At 52.0% G+C, this 18,902-nt stretch overlaps 1 protein-coding gene and 2 non-coding genes across 3 annotated transcripts; all 3 read right to left on the bottom strand.

The window, feature by feature from the left end:
- Positions 1–2,422: 2,422 nt before the first annotated feature.
- Positions 2,423–2,495, bottom strand: TRNAF-GAA (transfer RNA phenylalanine (anticodon GAA)). Its single transcript has one exon. It is a non-coding gene; the product is annotated as a tRNA-Phe (tRNA).
- Positions 2,496–2,970: 475 nt separating this feature from the next.
- On the bottom strand, positions 2,971–16,004 carry LOC149522495 (uncharacterized). The gene is made up of 8 exons (XM_089771013.1): positions 14,830–16,004; positions 12,882–12,977; positions 12,075–12,305; positions 11,745–11,767; positions 10,974–11,089; positions 10,367–10,426; positions 8,852–8,965; positions 2,971–8,545 (listed from the first exon to the last, which is right to left on the bottom strand). The coding sequence occupies exons 1-8, from the start codon at positions 15,199–15,201 to the stop codon at positions 7,455–7,457; spliced, it is 2,103 nt and encodes a 700-aa protein (XP_089627139.1). The 5' UTR covers positions 15,202–16,004; the 3' UTR covers positions 2,971–7,454.
- Positions 16,005–17,727: 1,723 nt separating this feature from the next.
- LOC142821675 (small nucleolar RNA U3) lies at positions 17,728–17,943 on the bottom strand. Its single transcript, XR_012898363.2, has one exon. It is a non-coding gene; the product is annotated as a small nucleolar RNA U3 (small nucleolar RNA).
- Between the last annotated feature and the right edge of the window lie 959 nt (positions 17,944–18,902).

The following is an 18,902-nucleotide window of genomic DNA, read 5'->3' as shown; positions in this document are numbered from 1 at the left end:
GATTGGAGAGGAGTGTTAGAAAGAAGGAAACCACAAGTGAGAAGCACCTGATGCCCACAGGCCCTAACTCTCCAAGGCTGCAGGAGCTGCAGAGGTTGCACCCTCAGGCTCTCTGAGCACGGACACCCCCAGGGAATCACAAGGGTGTGTGGTGCTGGCTCTCCTGTCCCAGCAATTGCAGTCAGAGCCCTGCCTTGCCAGTGCCAGTCACAGCAGCTTCTGAACCTGCTCCAGGCTTGTGGTTTCCTTCTTCCCAACACTCCTCCCCAATCTGCCTTTTCCTGAACCAGCAGTTCCATGGGTGGCCAGGGGAGGCCTCTCCTGTGTCCCAGGAGGACCTAGGAAAATGTGAGCTGTCACCTGGGAAACGTTCCTGGCTTTAGGCAACGTGCCGGGACCAAAGGGCAGGCAGCATCCCCCATGATGCAGAGGAGCAGGTCCACATCTCCGGCCCTGAGGGTGCAGCCAGGGGAGAAGTGCTGGAGAGCATCTATGCCGGCATCACGTGCCTTCTTCGAGAACGGACCCACGTCCTGAAAGGGAGAGAAAGTGGCCTGGGATGACTAGTGTAGCTGAGCCAACACTGCAGGTTTGTGTCTGTTGAGTGGCTAGGATTGAGCACTTCCACTGCTGTGGCCGGGGTTGGGCTCCCAGTCAGGGGAAATAGTCTCCTCTATATTGATGGATTCTGCCAAGTCTTTGCTCTTTCAGCATGGGAAGGGAGGGGCTGGGGTGCCAGAGGCAGGCTCTGGCTGGGAGACTCACCTGGCTGAGCCCTGGCCAACAGCCCAGCACATTTCAATGGGCGCCACATTTCAAGAAAGATGTGGAGAAATTGGAAAGGGTACAGAGAAGAGCGACAAGAATGATTAAAGGTCTAGAGAACATGACCTATGAAGCCAGGCTTCATGAACTGGGCTTGTTTAGTTTGGAAAAAAGAAGATTAAGGGGGGACATGATAGCGGTTTTCAAATATCTAAAAGGGTGTCACAAGGAGGAAGGAGAAAATTTGTTCCTCTTGGTTTCTGAGGACAGGACAAGGAGTAATGGGCTTAAAGTGCAGCAGGGGAGGTTTAGATTGGACATTAGGAAAAAATTCCTAACTGTCAGGGTGGTCAAATATTGGAATAAATTGCCAAGGGAGGTGGTGGAATCTCCCTCTCTGGAGATATTTAAGAACAGGTTAGATAGACATCTGTCAGGGATGGTGTAGGTGGAGCTTGGTCCTGCCTTGAGGGCGGGGGGCTGGACTCGATGACCTCTCGAGGTCCCTTCCAGTTCTATGATTCTATGATGATTTCCCAGGCAGCTCCTTTCCTGCACAGGCTGCAGATGTCAGGTGCCTGGGGAAATAAGAGCCTGAGTGGAGGAGGGGGAGGGCTTCATGCAGGCAGCTGCCATTGGCATTGGAAACAGTCCAGAAAAGCACGACAAAAATGATGAAAGTTTGAATCAGCTGCCATAGTTAGTATAAACAATTAGTAACACACATACTAAATGAAAGCGAATATGCTACAACAAGTCACAGCTGGAGAGATCTCTGAAAACATCCACTCCATGTGCAGCCACAAATGTGATGTTAGAAATTATTTTAAAAGGCCTTGCCAAGAAGACAGTGACTATCATATTACATCTCTATAAATCTACGCGGTGCCCACAACTTGAGCACTGACTGGAAATGTGGTTGCCTTATCCCCTGCCCCCCAAAAAACCAGACCTTGGCATTGGAAACTTCAGAAAAGCACAAGAAAAATGCTGAAAGGTTTGGATCAGCTGCCACATGAGGAGAGATTGGGACTTTTCACCTTAGAAAAGTGGAGACAAGGGGAGATAAGATAGAGGTCTATACATCATGGCTGTTGTTGAGACTGTAAATAAGGAAAGGTATTGTTCTTGTTCCCATAATAGAAGAACTAAGGGTGTGCCATGATATTAGCAGGTTGAAAACAAACAAAAGGAAGTATTTCTTCACACAAGCGCAGTCAACCTGTGGAACTCCTTGCCAGCGGATGTTGTGAAGACCAGGACTATAAGGGCATGTCTATACTTGGAAACTATTTTGAAATTGCTTAAATCAACTTAATAACTTACAGTCTAAGAAAACAGAAATAGTGTGACCCCTATATGGGGAAGCCTCAGAATTAGTCCTAGGCAGGCTCTGTTACTGTTCCTTTCTGGGGGCATGGAATTAAAAACAGAGTTGCAAGGCTGGGAGCAGCTGAAGCCAAGAGCTCTGTTCTCCTGTGTCAACAACCTCTGGGGTGTCATGAAATCCCCTTTCTAGTTTCTATCCCTGAAATATGATCATCTTTATGATGTAATTCCAGGCCTCTTGGTTCAGCTTTGAACTCTGACTGCAGATGTTTGCTTACCAGAGATGGAGAGATGCCAAAAGAGACTAAGCTATATTAGCAAAGGTTTCTGCCAAAGCCTGGGATTGAACCAGGGACCTTTAGATTTTCAGTCTAATGCTCTCCCAACTGAGCTACTTTGGCAACTGCCTCAAGAAATCTGAGCAAATATCCAAAATAGCAGCAAAACTTGTTGAGAAAAACAGAAAAAAAACAGCTGGGTCACCTCATTCCCCTCTCCCCCCCCCCGAAATTTCTTCATGCCCACTCTGGGGGGCATCTCCCTCCCCCCCCCCCAGTTTGGGAAGCCAGGCCTTGCAGTGAACGCTGGGGGAACTGGGATTCCACCCCAGAGGATGGGATAAGTGAAAATTCCCACTGCACATATTATGGCCTCATCAGAGTGAATGCTGGGTGGCCAGGGTCTTGTTGCACATCTTCCCCACCCCGTCAGCAGCCGCAGCCCCTTTCAGCCACTGGGTCAGCCCAGGAAAAGAGACAAAGTAGCTTGTCTCTGTTCATGAGCTTCTCCAATGGCTGAAAGGGATGGTAGCAAGAGGAGAAAATGGGCAAAGAAGACCCTCCACTGAGCTGGAAACACAGCTCTCCCAGAAGGGGCCAGAGCAGCAGGGAGTAGAAACCATTACTCCAGGGGAGGTTTGAACTCACAACCTCAGCATGTCTCCCACAAGTACTGCCTTATAAGTACTGTGCACAGGCCTTTTGCACCACTGGAGCAGCTACTATAGGTGTAGGAGCTTTGCACTTGCAGGATCTCTGGGTGCTGACCTCCCACCCCCCACCCGAGGGAATCACAAAGGCATGTGTTGCTGGCTTTTCTGTCCCAGCAATTGCAGCAAGAGCCCTGCATTTCCAGTACCAGTCACAGTAGCCTCTGTACCCGCTCCAGGCTTGTGGTTTCCTTCTTCCCAATGCTCCTCCCCAGTCAGCCTTTTCCTGAAACAGCAGTTCTATGGGTGGCCAGGGGAGGACTCCTCTGTGTCCCAGGAAGACATAAGAAAATGTGAGCAAAGGCTACACCAAGGTACCACTGGGAGTTGAACCAAAGATCTCCTGTTTACTAAACAAGCACTTTATCCAGCTAAGCCATGGTGCCCTCCTCAGGAAGTCTGGTGAAACTGTTCTACTCTATGGTCCCAGACAACACCTTTGCCTCCCAAAGTGCAGCCATTCCCCATTTCCCTCCAGCCCTGGTGATGTCTGGCTCCCCGGGCACAGAAGGCTACAGCTCAGTGGGCAGAGGCTCTAACATGCACATCTCCCCCAGCCGCTAGGACTGTAGAGTTGGCCTTGAGATTTAGTGTTGCTGGGGGAGGGAAAAGTGAAGCAAACATTGATCCTCTCGATTATAAACCCCTGGGTCTCAGGGTTTGGGTTGGAGTCCCTGGGACTGAAAACCACCCCTGAGATCTTATCTGCCCTGAGCAAGGGCAGCAACTGTGAGTGGGGTTTGGAGAAAGTTTGGGCACGTGAGTGGGACACTTACAAGGCTGGACTAACATTGCTGGCAAAGGACACTCCTCAATCCTCTTGAGCGGGTACTTACTTGTGGGTTGGTTCTGAACCCTGCTTGTGCCCAGGCCTGACATAACCTGCCCCACAGAATTCACACAGCAAACGGGGCTCTCAAAGCACAGGGGGAGATTGGGGGCTTGTTGCCAGGCCATGGGGTGAAGCATCAAACCAGACCCCCTCCCGTGGGGCCTGTGAGTGTTGCAGAATCTGGGCCTTCTGCGCCTGGACAACAGCAAACAAAATGTCTCGGGGCCCCACAGAGACCCACCTGGACTGCCTGGGCCTGGGCCATGAAGCAGGAAGTGGCTGAGGCTGCGACCAGCCTGGGAGCTCCCTGGCCCCTGTGATTGCCGGCATTAGGGTTGCCAGATGGTTCAACAGAAATACTGGACTCACTTGACACTACCTCGCAATCTACATTCCAGCTTATTTAGAAAATACCCGACATTTCTATTTCCTCATTTACATTTTCTCAGTTTGTTTCCCGAACAGAAAGCGCAAATACTGGACAGTCCGGTTCAGAACTGGACCCCTGGCAACCCTAGCCGGCATTGAAGCAAAGCGTAAGGCTGTGAGAAGAGGCCTCCTGTCGCCTCCCCCGGCCTGAGGCAACAGGGCTTCTTCCTCCCCTCTGAGGAGGGAGCAACAGAGGCCAGGCTGAAGGTTTTGTGCTGGGGCTGGAGGCTTAAGCCTGAGCTGTCGGCCTCAGTGGACTTGCTGCTTCTCCCCACTCCTGCCTTGCTGCCTCCTTTGGCCAGCAGCGCACAGGGGGCAGCCGGGAGAGCCGGCCGCCATGGGTAGAGGAGGCCAAGGTACAAGCCTCTCGGGAGCAACAGTCCTGAGGCCTCTAGCTTTCCCAGGCTCATGCCGAGGGGCTTTCTGTGGTGCTGGGAGGAGAGGGATGCCAGGCCCAGGCCAGTGTGAGAAGAGGCAGTGCCTGACAGAGCTGAAAGGTTTGCTGCAGAACGTGAGACGAGGCGTTTCTGCCTGGTTTCACTCAGGGGACCTTCCCTTGTTGCTACGGACCCTTCTCCTGTTACTTGAAAGACTGAAATGGGGCCATTCTTGTGGTAAAAGAGGCCAGTGTGCCTAGGCCTCCCCACACAGACCAGAGCACCCCATCGGGGACACGAGAGAGCCCTGAATCAAGCATTTGAGAACATGCTGATCCTCTATCCTGTGACAGGGTATTGTGGGAGGGACCCTGCACACAGAGTAGCTTGCTCAGTAGGTAGAGTATGTGACTCTTAATTTCAGGTCATAGGTTCAAGCTGGTAGCAGGAGGAGGCACGTGCCTTGCCTGGCCACTGCCGCTGGTGCTCAGCCTGGTGCCGCCAGGAGCAGGCCGAGCCTGGCCATGCAGGGCCTCGCAGCCGTGGGGGGAAAAAGTGCTGTTGGCCAGCGCTGAGGGGGTTAACGCGGACCTTGCCTCGGGTGACCGCAGCAGGGTGGCTAGTGAGAGCTGCTGCAGCTCGTGATATGGGCGTGTGGTGCCTGATGGCAGTTATCAGCTGTAAAGGGCACGCAGCGCCCCTTATATCAGGTACCCCGGGCAGCTGCCCGACTAGCCCATGCCGTAATCCGGCCCTGGGTTTCCTGCATAGAATGGGCCAAGCCCCAGCCTCCAAGAGAGGGGTTCACAGCTGGGGATCTCCGGCAGCAGCCATGGGATGGTGGGAGCCAGTTACTGCAGAACAAAGGACACCAGGGCTATGTGTACACTCGCGGCTTCTTGTGCAAGTACAGCCGTTCTTGGGAAAGAATCCGCAAAGTGTCCACACTGCCCGCCTGCTCTTGCTCAAGGAAATTTACAGTATGGCATGGTAAGAGAGGGCTTCTTCTGCAATGCTCCTTTTTAACAGGTATAAGCCCTCTTGCGCATGAGCTCTTATGCTAGAGGGCAGTGTGGACGCTTGGCAGGGATTTGTGCAAGAAAGCCCTATGGTTACAACGGCCATCAAAGCTTTCTTGCGCACGAGAGCGCCTACACTACCATGGGCGCTCTTGCACAAAAGCACAGCATGCACATGGCAGTGTGGACGTTTTCTTGCGCAAGACTTCTTGCACAAGTACCCTTGCGCAAGATGTTCTTGCGCAAGAAGCCACAAGTGTAGACATAGCTCAGGAGTGGGAGAAACTAACCATCTGCTTTATTTGCAAAGGAGAAACAAATACAAACTCTTGTGCCCATCCCTACCCTGCTCAACCTGGCACTTGCACCTCCAGCCAGGTCCGGATTAACGCATGGGCACCAACCTATAGAGGCACCTGACTGAAGGGGTAAGGGACGCCGTATCAGGTGCCCCCCATAGGTTGCCACCCTGGGGAGGAAGCGTGCATGCAGCATGCGCCTGCTGCTCAGGGTGCAAGAATGGCTCAGGTCAGCCCTGCCCCCAGCCCAACTCTCCCAGGCACCCCCAGAGAGCAGCACTCACACATGGGGGGCTGGAAAGTGGAGAGACTCCCTGAGACACCAACTCAAAAGAAATCCCTCTGGGTATGTCTGCACTGAGATAGCAGCCCAGTGGGCAGGCTGTAGCTGGCCCACCTCAGCTGTACCTGGCCTGGAGGGCTTTGGTTAGGAGATTAGAAACCTGAAGACAGGGGCATCTCTGGGGGATAGGAGGGGATGTCACAGTGTCAGGGCAGCTGTCATGCCTCCCCCCAATCTCCCTTTGCTCCAGCCCCACCGCTGAGAGATACTGACCACTGTCATTGCTTAAACTGCACACAGAGCTTATGGCAAAGGCTAGCATATGGTTAAAATACAATGAACATTCTGGTAAGTTATCAGAGGGGTAGCTGTGTTAGTCTGAATCTGAAAAAGCGGCGAGGAGTCCTGCGGCACCTTATAGACTAACTGAAGTATTGGAGCATAAGCTCTCGTGGGCAAAGACCCACTTCGTCAGATGCATTTGTTACCTTTGAGTTTGTAATCTGCTTTGCTCAGCCTGTTCTCACTTATCACCACTTAAATCCTACAGCTTGTACTTAATAAAACCACTTTTACTTACTATCAAGCCTAGTGTAAACAATTACTACCTATGGGAGCAATCGGTGTGCACATTCCCCTTTCATTGCTAAATGGGGCTTACCCCATTCTTTGGGGTTTGATCCCATTTGGGGAGTGCTATCCCAGAAAGCTGGGCCCTCAACTGCTCTCTCCTCAGACCTGAAGAGGTTCAGCGTCTGTACTGCTGCTCAGAGGCGGGGATGGGAATCTCAGCTCGGGGCCTTGGCCAGGGGAGACTAAGGAGCTGCCCCAGCAGGACCGGGTGGTGAGAAGCCCCAGAGAGCAGAAAGGTGAGTGGCAGTGGACAGGTCAGTACCCCAGGAGGCCCTCCCCAAGGGGTCTTCTGGGACAAGAGCCACCTGGCCGGGCAGTTTAAAGGGAACTCAGGTTATACGTTTCTCCCCTCTGTGGGTCCTACAAAGACTAAGATGATTTCAGCTCTGACTGAAGCGTTCCCCACAGTAAAAATAACAATGGTTTTCTCCCCTCTGTGGACTGTCTAATCTTTAACAAAGTCTGACCTGTGTTTGAAGCCTTTTCTGCAATCAGAGCTTTTATAAGGCGACTCTCGTGTATGTATTCTGATGAGTAGTAATGCACGAGCACTGACTGAAGCTTTTCCCGCAGTCAGAGCAACTTAAAAGTTTCTTTCCTGTGTGGGTCCTCTTATGGTTTAAAAGGCTTGTGCGGTGACTGAAGCTTTTTCCGCAGTCAGAGCAATTGAAAGGTTTCTCTCCTGTGTGGATCCTCCTATGGGTAACAAGGTATGAGCCTCTAGTGAAGCTTTTCCCACAGTCAGAGCAATAGAAGGGTTTCTCTCCTGTGTGGATCCTCCTATGGGTAACAAGGTGTGAGCCTCTAGTGAAGCTTTTCCCACAGTCAGAGCAATAGAAGGGTTTCTCTCCTGTGTGGCTCATCCTATGACTAACAAGGTGTGAAATCTGAGTGAAGCTTTTCTCGCAGACAGAGCAATTGAAAGGTTTCTCCCCTGTGTGGCTCCTCCTATGGGTAACAAGGTATGAGCTACTACTGAAGTTTTTCCCGCAGTCAGAGCAATTGAAAGGTTTCTCTCCTGTGTGGGTCCTCCTATGGGTGACAAGGTTTGACTTCTGACTGAAGCTTTTCCCACACGCAGAGCAATTGAAAGGCTTCTCTCCTGTGTGAGCCATCCTATGGATAACCAATTGTGAGTTTGTACTGAAATTTTTCCCACAGTCAGAGCAGTTATGGGGTGCATCTCTTGTATGTATTTTCTGATGGTTTGTAAAGTGTGAGTGCTCACTGAAGCTTTTCCCAGAGTCAGAGCACTTGAAGGGCTTCTCTCCCATATGGACCCTTTGATGTTCAGGAAGAATTTCACAGTCACTACACATGCAGGGTGACTGTTGATGGGGGATTTCCTGTTGAATGGTTTCTGTGTTTCTTTTCTCCCCTGTGCTCCTGCTACTGGAGTTAGCCTGTCCCTCTCCTAGATAGTTTCCCTTCTGCTTTTTTGGGCTATGCTGACTCTCACAGCTCTCTCCTTGCTCACGTATATGGAAAACATATTCTTCAGATCGTCTCAATAATAGTCCGCATGGAGACACTTGCTCCAGTCCTTCCTGCTGAAGACTCTTTTCATGGTTCTCAGTCAGTGTCCCATCACCTGTTGGAATAGAGGAATGATCCAGACAGGAGTTATTCTCCACGATGAACTGCAAGGAAACTCTAAAGGAGGAATAGAAAAGGGGATACGCGCTCAAATAATGGTCAAATTATCATGAGCTGAGTTCATTGTCCTCCTTCACAACCCTTCCACAGAGAAGAGAACCCAGCCTTTCGTTGCCCACCACACTCTGACTGGAGTTGAAGACAAGCTGAACAGTCAATCACACTTCATGAAAACACACAAGTTACATCTGCTATAAGGAGACAGAAATTGGTTTCTGAGTCAGTTTAACTGATTGCTCACCTGTCTGGGTGTTGCTGATGATCTCCCCTTCCTCACAGCTCAGAGGATCTGGGACTCGCAACTCCTCCTCTCTCTCCACCCAGGAGATCACATCAGTTTCGGAGACTGGAAATCCTGTTTGGAGAGCAATGAAACAAGTGCTGATCTTGTTCATTAAGGTCTTTCCCATTACTGCTTCCAGAGCTGGGATCTGAGTCACCCACCCACAGCGGCTCCTTTCCCCACCTTGCAGAGACTGGGGTCTGGCTGGTACAAGAGCCCAGGACACACTCACCTGCAGTAAAGATGCATCACTCCCCCACCTTGGGAATGGCCCAGCTCATTCCCAAGGACAGCTAAGTGCTCTGCTGCACTCTAGATATTCCATTAACAGCACATGGGAGTTAGATCCCAAATCCATATTCATTTCTCTCCGTACCTGGCTTGAGTTACAAGATTACTGTGTCTGCAACAATGGAATCCAGTTCTCAGCACCCAGTGTTTCTGATAACAAGGCACATATTCATCTGCCTGAACATGGACATAGGTTAAATGCAGGCTGCTGTATTTAAAATCCTTAGTCTTCATTCACAGATTTGCAGCACAAACTTTGCTCTCATCTCACAGAGACGTTATAAACCCTTTCCACAACAGAGAATCAGTGAAGTTAAGCATCTGAATGGTGGTGTTATTATTAAATACGTGTGCTTATTATTAAACACTTGTGCTGAGTGTTTGCAGGATGAGATCCTAAGATTCATGGGATCAGAAGATATCCTCAGTTATGCAATCTGACCCCCTCAGTGGCACAAGCCATTACCCTTAGTCCGGTTACCCAGGCACAAAGCTCTGTTTCCCCACAGTGTATTTTCTAGAAAGTCCCCCAGTGATTTGAAGACATCAAGAGATGGGAGAATCCACCAGTTCTTTGTTCGTTTCAGCAGCTAATCCTCTTCCCTATCAAACATTTGTGCTTCTTTTTTTGTCTGAAATAGTCTGGCATCAGCTTTCAATTATTGGCTCTCACTGAGCCATATCCATTCAAAAAGGTGGACCAAATTTTCATGGGGGGGGGGGAATAGAAAGTGGCTGAGAGCTGCTCTCTTCCATGAAATAAATGCACAAAATGGAGGATCCGGGATGGGCACTGGGAGAAGGAGGATGCTTCTGGTAACGGTTTGGGATGCAGGACAGATAGAGGGGTCCAGGAGGGAGTTTGCATGATAGAGCCTTGCACCCTATTTATTGTTTGAAACCAACCCCAAATTGAAACTGAGCAGTGAAATCTGAGCCTGAAGGTGCCGTCCATTTTGTGCTTTAACTTCACCCCTTTAGCATCACAAACCTATAGACCAGTGTTTCTCCAAATGTCCACAGGTCCCCATGCAGCACCCCTGGGGTTCCTCACTGATCACTGGGTGATTTAGGGCTGTGTGCACCGTGGTTGCTGGGTTTGGTTGGTAACACCAATGACAATCACATGAAGATGTTTTCACAGGAATTCTCACATCACAAAACTTCCACCAGCAAACTCACCTTGTCTGAAAACTCCAACGCATTTTCCTCTTGCTCTCTCCAGTGCAGAGGGCAGAGTGTCTAGTGGGGGAAGGGATAAAAGAGGTGAGATTCCAGGCTCTCCTATTTATAACAATGTCCCACTCTGATCTCTGCATTTCAATTCTATCAGACACACACTCAGGTATTTAGTATGAAAGAGTCAAACTTTCATTTCCTCTCACTCAGGCACCTTCCAGCAATGGAGCCAATATCCCTGCAGCCTCACAACTATCCCAGAACAGACAAGCCATAAATGAGATTTACTCTTCCCTCCTCAGCCCCTTCCACTTGGTTTCTCATTCACTTACTGCCCCTTATCATAACCTGAGCTGTGGTGGCGGAACACGTGGCCATCACAGTAACTTTAGCCATTTTGATCTCTGAATGGGAGGATCAGAGTTTGCAAACCCCTGGCTCTATCTGCAAGCAGTTGGGTCTGTTTGCTCAGTGCCTCTAAGGAGAGTAGCATGATGGGGCCGTCATTGTCCACATGGGAATTGAGGCAGGGGAAGGTTGGCTTCAGAGGCCAGATTCAATAGTCTCAGATACTTGGACCGCTTTCCCCTCATCCATCCCTTCCAGGTACCTTTGAACTCCCTCAGAGTCTCTGACAGAGCAATCGATTTCTGGGAGAAACCTCTGACTTGTTCTTCTAGTTCAGGGGAAATCTCTTCCGGCAGCTGGAATTGCCCCATCTCACACCTGGACAGAAACAATTCAATGTGATTGTATGTCGTTTATTGCTGGTAAGTTCTGGCTAGTAAGTCTCAGCTCTAACAGGCCTAGAGTTAGAATTCCTCCAATTCTCCCAGCCTGAGAAAAGGGACAACACATGCCATGGCCATGCAACCTTCCCCTCAAAGATCCCATTTCAGTTCTTCACTTCTGGCCTGGGGAGACTGGCTGGGAGAGCAAAGGAGAATAGAGTCTCCATGGCCAACTCACTCCTTGGCCTCCAGATGCCGAGGGACAGGAGGTTCCCATGTGAAGGGCTGAAGGAATCTGTCCACTAGGGACTACACCGAGACACCAGCTCCCCTCAACCCAGCTCCTTCCACACAGGTCTCCAAACAGCCCTCGAGTGCTGTCCTGGGCTGAATATGCTCAAAGCCCAGGAGTGACAGTCCATGTTCCAACCCACAGAGGTGACAGCTCTAAGAAACACTTGAAGTCAGACTGTGCCCTGAATGGGGAATTCCAGAGTTTCAACTGCGAGGATGAGACCCTCAGAATTAAATATATCAGAAATATTCATGTCTAACATCGGGCTGCAGAGCTCTGGGGAGATGTGGTGCTAACATCTGCTCCAAGCCTTTTCCCTGCTCTCTGCAGTGTGAGGGGAGTGAGAGCCACGTACCTACTCAGGGTGCTTCTGACGTCCTAGAAAAAAGACACAGAAAAGAATCTCAGCCCCATTGGACACACAAAGGGGACCTCTGAGAAGAGATTTTGCAGACCTGGGAAGAGAGGCCCTGCCCTGGCCCCAGGAACATGGATCCCCTGAGTGAATGGGCTTTGCCATCTCTAATAGCTCTGTGCCTGTATCTCTACAAAGCACAAGAGTCATTCACATGGCAGCAATGCACAAGGTGTTACACTGAGATCTGACAACTGGGATCCAGCACTTGTGATTCAGGAGCCTCCCTTCACTGTGTGAGGAGCTGGGATGTTTGTCCCTCAGTCTCACCTGCAGAAATTCACTTGCTGGATTCTGACGTGTCCCCTCCAGCTCGCCGATCCCCTCACTGATACGGGAAATCTGCACGGAGAGGTTCCTGACAGTGTCAATCTGGAACCTCTCAATCGCCTCATCTAATTTCTCCAGCTGGGCTAGGAGTCGCTGCTTTTGTTTCTCCAGAAACTGCAGCAGCTGCTGAAACTCAGCCACAATCATCTGCCTCTCTGCTTGGGTCCATTTCTGTGTGAAAACAGGGAAAGGGCTGGTCAGGGGCATGGATGGAGCCCACAGCCCTTTCACGGGGAGCTGAGTGCGCAGTAGGGAGAATTTCTTGGAAAACCCTAAAATGTGCAACATTTGACTCTTTGTGATTACTAGGCAGATGCATCTCTCCCAGCATCTCCTTTGCCCCGTGTGTCCCTCTGAAAGGGATGTTCCCATGTCGGTCATGGGCAGCATCTTGTGTTATTCATGGACTCTGGGAATTCATATCCAGAGCACCACGAGGCACGACTCAGCACCAGCCTGACAGAGATACCCATGGAGGAAAAAGAAGCAAACATATAAATGCACCAAGTGAGCAGACAGTCCGTCAGGGGCACATTGAGCTCACCTGGGGAGGATGTCTGGGAAAGCCACAAAGGATGGACATTAACTCATGCACTGACACGGATGCTCAAGGCCTTTCTACACATGGATCTCACCCAGCAATTCATGATCCAGGAGAAACACAAACAAGCCCAACCTCACCAAGGCCACAAAGGAGTCTGCCTCCTAACACAGCCCTATGGCTGGTCCATAGCCACAAGCACTTACCAGATATTCCTGGCTTTTCCCTTCTGCTGTTGTTTTCCTTCTCAGCAGCTTTTCTCTCCCCTTCCTCAGAGTCTTCAAATGAGTCTCCAAATTTTCCTGGAGAAATAGAAATAAGCACGAGGGCAAACCCCATTAGATGTTGGGAGCCTATTTGTCTGCCTTTAAGAGAGTCCCAGTTTTGTGGAGCTCTGCCCCTGTCCAGTAGGGACTCAGCCCTGGACATGGCTTTGTCTATAGAAAAATACACAGGAGGAGACTGCGGATGCAGCAGGACACCTGCGAGGGTGGAGGACAGATCAGTGGTGGCACCTTCATAAAGAATGATGCAGGTGGTTAACAATACTAATCAAGTAACCAATTACAATTTTATCAGTGACAGTATTTTTTAACCTGCTGACAGGCAGGGTTGGTAGCGGAAATGGGCTCTCCTGGGGCCAGGGATCTCTTGCGAGGTCTGCCAGGGTGGCCACAAGAACTGCTGGCCAATGGGAACACCCAGCAGCTGCAGACTGACGTTAGCTGCCAGAGGCAAGTGGGCACTTCAGGGGCAGTGGGGAGTTTAACCGGTAATTGGCACCGATAAACATTAGCTCATCAGTTAACCAGTTTGAACACAGCATCCAGCCCAGCAACCTCATCTAGTGCCAGCTGCTGCATCAGAGTTTAACCCCTCACGGAGCAGCCCAGAGGTTCAGCATCCCAGTGGGAAACCTCTTCTCCCAGCTGAGCCCAGAGCTTTATCAAGGCATCTTTCTCTCCTAACAGCCACACTTCATCACTGTTCAGTGATGCTGAGGGACAGGGAGCAGTGTAGTCTAACAACTGGACCAGGGTTCAGGACCAAACTCTATCCCTGACGTATTTGGTGACTATGAGCAACTTGCTGCCCCACCGTCCCTTTCCACAGTTTGTCTAACTGGACTGTGACCTGCTTAGAGAAGGGACTTTCCCGTGCTGGTTATTGTGCAGGGCCCAGATGTCATTGCGGATCTATAAGGCAAATGACAGATTATTATTCCTGTTCACCCAACCAGTAGCAGCTTGTAACCTCCTGTAATCTAAACCTCTCTGATTATTAACACCTTCCCTTGTGCAAACACCCCTCCCGCCACCAGTGAGGGCTGGGTTTCAGGATTTACAGCCTCAGAGAAACATTTCCACATCAGGTATCTGTGAAGACTTGACATAAGTTGCCACAAAGCCAGAACATTTACTTTTTACTGCACCTCTTGAATCATGAAGGCTTTACAGAAGTGGTCACCAACCAGTAGGTCGAAATCTACAGGTAGATCTTGGAGCCTCTGACAGGTGATCTTGACTGGTTTGGCTAAGAGGCTATCACGTGCAGCACTTCAGCTGCCCCCTCTCCCTGCTGCTGCACATCTCCTGCCCTTTGCCTTGAAGCTGTTTCCTTCTCCCACTCTGCATTCTATCTCTACAAACAGAGTGTGTAGGCTGCTTTTGAGAGTGGTGCAGGGGCGAGCCTTCCTCAGCCCCACTGCACCACCACAAAGGAGCCACCTGTGGTAAGCAGTGTGCAGCTGGAGCCTGTATCCCTGTCCTAGTCATGTACCTCTTCCACACCCCAAGTCCCTTCTCTAACTCTGAGCCCCCTGAACTCAAACTCTCTTACAGAGCCTGAACCCCCTCCTGCACTCCAACCCTCTGCCCCTGCCTGATGAAAGGGAGAAGAGATGGGGGAGGGAGAAGGGATGCAGTGAGCAGAGGCGGGGCCTCGGAAAAGGGTCACAAAGGAGGTGGGGCAAGGGTATTTGGGTTTGAGATAGATCCTGGATTGCACTTCAATTCAAAAAGTGATACTTTAAAAGGCTAGAGACCACTGCTTTACACTGGTTGGTTCACATCTGTGTCTGGTAACAGTCAGTGAAATTAGCCTGTAATTAAAACCCAATGTTATTTCCCATCACACTGGACAGCCACTCTGTACCTTGTACTCATGGGCAGCTTCCTGTAAGGGCATCACCATGTGAGCCTGGGATCTGTCACACACCACACAGACGGGAGTTTGATCCTCTTCACTGAACAGCTTCAGAGCCTCCTGGTGCTCCCCGCACACCCCGTCCCATCTTGCTCTCTGTGCTGCCTGGAAACTCAGCGGCTTGGCTAGTTCCACCACGTTTGCCAGCTGCCGGTTGGGCCGGAGGGGTCCCTGCTGCTCAGTGTCTCTGCCCTGAGGGCTGAGGGGGGCCTGGCAGGAATTGTGCCCACACTCCAGAGTGACAGGGGCTGTGAAATCCTCCAGACAGACGGGACGCGGCGCTTCCTCCCGGACACTTTCCACGGGGCTCTCTGCAGCCATGGCTGCCTCTGGGCTGGGGGACCGGGGCCGGGTCACTGTCCTGAGCTCAGCAGTGGGGGGGCAGGTCCGGAGGGGGGGGGGGGTTGAGGCACCAGCACTGAGGACAAAAAACCATCAAAATTAAAAACCGAAAAAGCCCCAAAAGCTTCGCTCCCCCCTGCAGGGTCCATTGGGCCTCCCCCGCGAACTGCCCCGGCCAGAACCGCCCCCCCCATCGCTGCGCCCCTCAGGCCAGGGCCCCCCCACTCTGCAGCCCCCTCACCACCCAGCTCCCCACCCCCCGCCAGGCCAGCGCGAGCATCAGGAAGCGCCAAGAGCACGAGGGGGGGGGGGGCCGCAGCGGCGGGGGGGGCCATTGCCCAGCCAGACCCGCCCCCAGCGGGCGCGCCCCCAAAACCCAGCGCCGGACCCACCAGCAGCGCAGGACGCCGGGTCACAGCCCCTCCGCCCCGCAGCGAGTAATGGCCCCTCACAACGGCTCCCGGCTCAGGCCAGCGCGAGCATCAGGGGCGACCGCAGCAGCGGGGGGGCGCCCCGATACCCAGCGCCGGACCCACCAGCAACGAGTAACGGTCTCAACGGCCCCTCACAACGGCTCCCGGCTCAGGGAGCGCGGCGCATGCGCAGTAACCGTGGCGAAGTCTGGTCCCTTTCCCTGCCCGCGCCGGAGTAGAACGGGGCGGCCCGTCAGACCGCGCATGCGCAGCAGCTCCGTGACTCCGATCAGACTCCAGCGCCAGGGCGTAGCTCAGAGCGGGCTGCTTGGCCCCGCCCCCCCGGCCAGAGGCTACTTCCGCTTCTCGGCTCGCAGGTGGGGCGGGGCTTTTGCAGCGCGTGTAGCGACCCGGGGGATTCCCTCCCTGCCAGGCTGGGGGCGGGGGGGTGTCCTGAGGTGGGCGGGGCCGGCGCGCGGTGCTGGGGTTGCAGGGTTCGCTCTGGGCCCCACGTGGCTGCGCGGGGGGAGGCTGCGGCGGGTGCGCGCGCGGGGCGCTGGGACCGGCCCTTTGTTGCGGGGGCGGGGCCGAGAGATGCCCACGTGGGCCAGTCCCGGCTTCTGCCCAGCGCGTCTGGTGGGTCCCGGGGCGGCGCGCGGAGGGGGGCGGGGGATGCTCACCTGAGAGGCGGTGCCACTGCGGGCTCCTGCCCGGGCACTGCGCATGCGCAGCGGTTCTGGCGCCGCCCTGGCCCGTCTCTGCCTGCGCGCGGCGAGTGTCCCGTGGACTCAGGTCTGGTGGGGGCGGGGCGCCAGGTAAATTCTGCAACAGCGAGAGCGAAGCCCCAGCGCGGGGGGGGTTAAAGCAGCTTCCCCAGTGCAAAGGCTGAGGGGAGGGGGCAGGTCAGGGGCCATGTGGAGACACTGAGGAGGGCAGGAGGGAGGTGTTAGTGGGTGGTGCTGCGAGAGGCGAGGGGAAGGGCATTGGGGGCTGGGGGGGAGGTGCTGGGAGAAGGGTGGATAGGAGGGGTGGGCATGAGGAAGGTGGGGATGGAGCAAGGCATGTGTGAGGGCACAGAGGGGCAGGAGGGGAATGGGGCAGAGAGTGGTGAGGGGGTGGGCATCAGGAAAAGAGGGGAAAGGGGGAGGCACCAGGAAGGTCCAGGGCTAAGGGAAGGTGCAGGTGTCAGGGGATTCTGGAGGTGAAGCAGAAAGGCAGACACCTGCAGGGGAGAGGCCAGAACCAGAGGAGAGAGGCAGGACAAGTATGGAGAGGGAGGTGTTAGATGAGGGGATGAGGAGGGGTAGCTCACATGATCAGAGTGGGGCTACTGGAGGAGTGGGCACAGGGGAGAGAGAAGGGCTGGTGGAGGGGGGCAGGTCTCAGGAAGGCTGAGGGCAGTGAGAAGGGCAGGAGTCAGGAGGACAGAGGAGGTGGGGGGTTGGAGGCAGCAGGCACCAAGGGAGCTGATGGAGCAAGGGGAGGAGACATGGCAGCAGAGGGAAAAGGTAAAGGTTTATAAGATATTTATTAATAACTTGGGTGCCACAGTGGCACATCCAAACAAGCCACATGATCTCAGTACTGGTGCACAACACAAAATTCATTCTCCTCATGGGAGGAAACTCTTAGGCTACATCTACACTGGCATGATTTTGTGCAAGAGCATCCATGCCAGTGTAGACGCTCTCTTGCGCAAGAAAGCCCTAATGGCCATTTTCACCACAGGGCTTTCTTGCTCAAGAAATTCATGTTGCCTGTCTACATGGCCTCTTGCGCAAGAACAGTTGCGCAAGAGGGCTTATTCCTGAGCGGGAGCATCATAGTTCTTGCTCAAGAAGCCCTGATTTCATACATTACAACGTCAGTGTTCTTGTGCAAGAACTCCTCGTCAGTGTAGACAGGCAGCAAGTTTTGCAGCAAAAATGTTTGCTTTTGCACAAAATCATGCCACTGTAGACATAACCCAGCATCAGGACCAGAGCAGTACAAATAAAACCAGGAATTAAAGAAAAGCCAGGACAAGATGATAAAGTGAAGTCTCTGCTCCTCCCTACTTCAAAACTAATATTGAACTTTTTAACAGTAGCCAACCACTCACCCTGTGCTCTCTTCCTCCAGCTTCCCAACAGGAAAGAAGAAACAACCATCAAGAGCAGACAGCAATTACATTAAAGTAACATTATTTGCTCACTTAATACTCAGAAAAGAACACTATTACTCATTCTCATAGTTAGCAAGACCAACCACTTTCAGCTGCATTTCTATAGTTATTAACTATAGAAATGATCCTTGAAAATACAGTGTTAGCAGGGCTAGGCTCAGTACACAACCACACTCATGTGCATTCACTTTCTCTTCATGGGGAATGTTTTCACACAACACTTAGAAAACTAAAGAACTAAGTGCTTGTCCCATTCAAACACACTCCACCAGATTTAAAAATCTGTATATTACAATATGCTCCATGTCCCTGTTTACAGCCATATGCCTCCTGATTAGCATGTGGAGCACCTTGCAGCCAATTACAATCTCTTGCTGATTCTTCCTGAAACTGTAGTTCCTGGGGCTCCTCTAAGTCAGCGGTAACCAACTGCCAGTTTGTGGACCAGCAAAGGTCCAGGAACTCCTGCCTGCCGAGCAGAGGTGGAAAGTAACTAAGTAGAAATACTTGATCACACTACTCAAGACCTTTTTGGAGTTTTTGTACTTTACTCAAGTAATTTATTTTTGTCACACTTTGGCTGTGTCTACACTGGCCACATAATCCGTAATAGCTATGGAAATGAGAGAAGTCAGAATAGGGAAATGCGCGGGGGATTTAAATATCCCCCGCGGCATTTAAATAAAAATGTCCGCCGCTTTTTTCCGGCTTTTAGAAAAGCTGGAAAAGAGCGTCTACACTGGCCCCGATCCTCCGGAAAAAAGCCCTTTTCCGGAGGATCTCTTATTCCTACTTCAAAGGAAATCCCCTGCGGATTTCCCTATTACGACCTGTAAAATTAGCATGCCCCTTTCGGAAAAGGGGACAGTGTAGACGTAGCCAAGGAGAACAACAAAGTCCTGAATCAAGTATCAGAGAGGTAGCCGTGTTAGTCTGAATCTGCAAAAGCGACAAAGAGTCCTGTGGCACCTTATAGACTAACTGAAGTGTAGGAGCATAAGCTTTCGTGGGCAAAGACCCACTTCGTCAGATGCATCTGATGAAGTGGGTCTTTGCCCACGAAAGCTTATGCTCCTACACTTCAGTTAGTCTATAAGGTGCCA

This window comes from Pelodiscus sinensis, chromosome 19 (assembly GCF_052426305.1).
Source record: "Pelodiscus sinensis isolate ZL-2025 chromosome 19, ASM5242630v1, whole genome shotgun sequence".
NCBI classification, from domain to species: Eukaryota; Metazoa; Chordata; order Testudines; family Trionychidae; genus Pelodiscus; species Pelodiscus sinensis.
Note: the sequence above shows the minus strand (reverse complement) of the source record. Positions and strands in the feature narration are given on the sequence as shown.

Bases quoted from the DNA above. Each gene is read 5' to 3' on its own strand.
- LOC149522495 (XM_089771013.1), bottom strand. From the start codon at position 15,201: ATGGCTGCAGAGAGCCCCGTGGAAAGTGTCCGGGAGGAAGCGCCGCGT. The intron at 12,306-12,881 runs GTAAGTGCTTGT...GTTTTCACACAG, and splicing joins GGAAAAGCCAGGAATATCTG to AAATGGACCCAAGCAGAGAG. The intron at 8,966-10,366 runs GTGAGTTTGCTG...CTCTCCAAACAG, and splicing joins CGTTGGAGTTTTCAGACAAG to GATTTCCAGTCTCCGAAACT.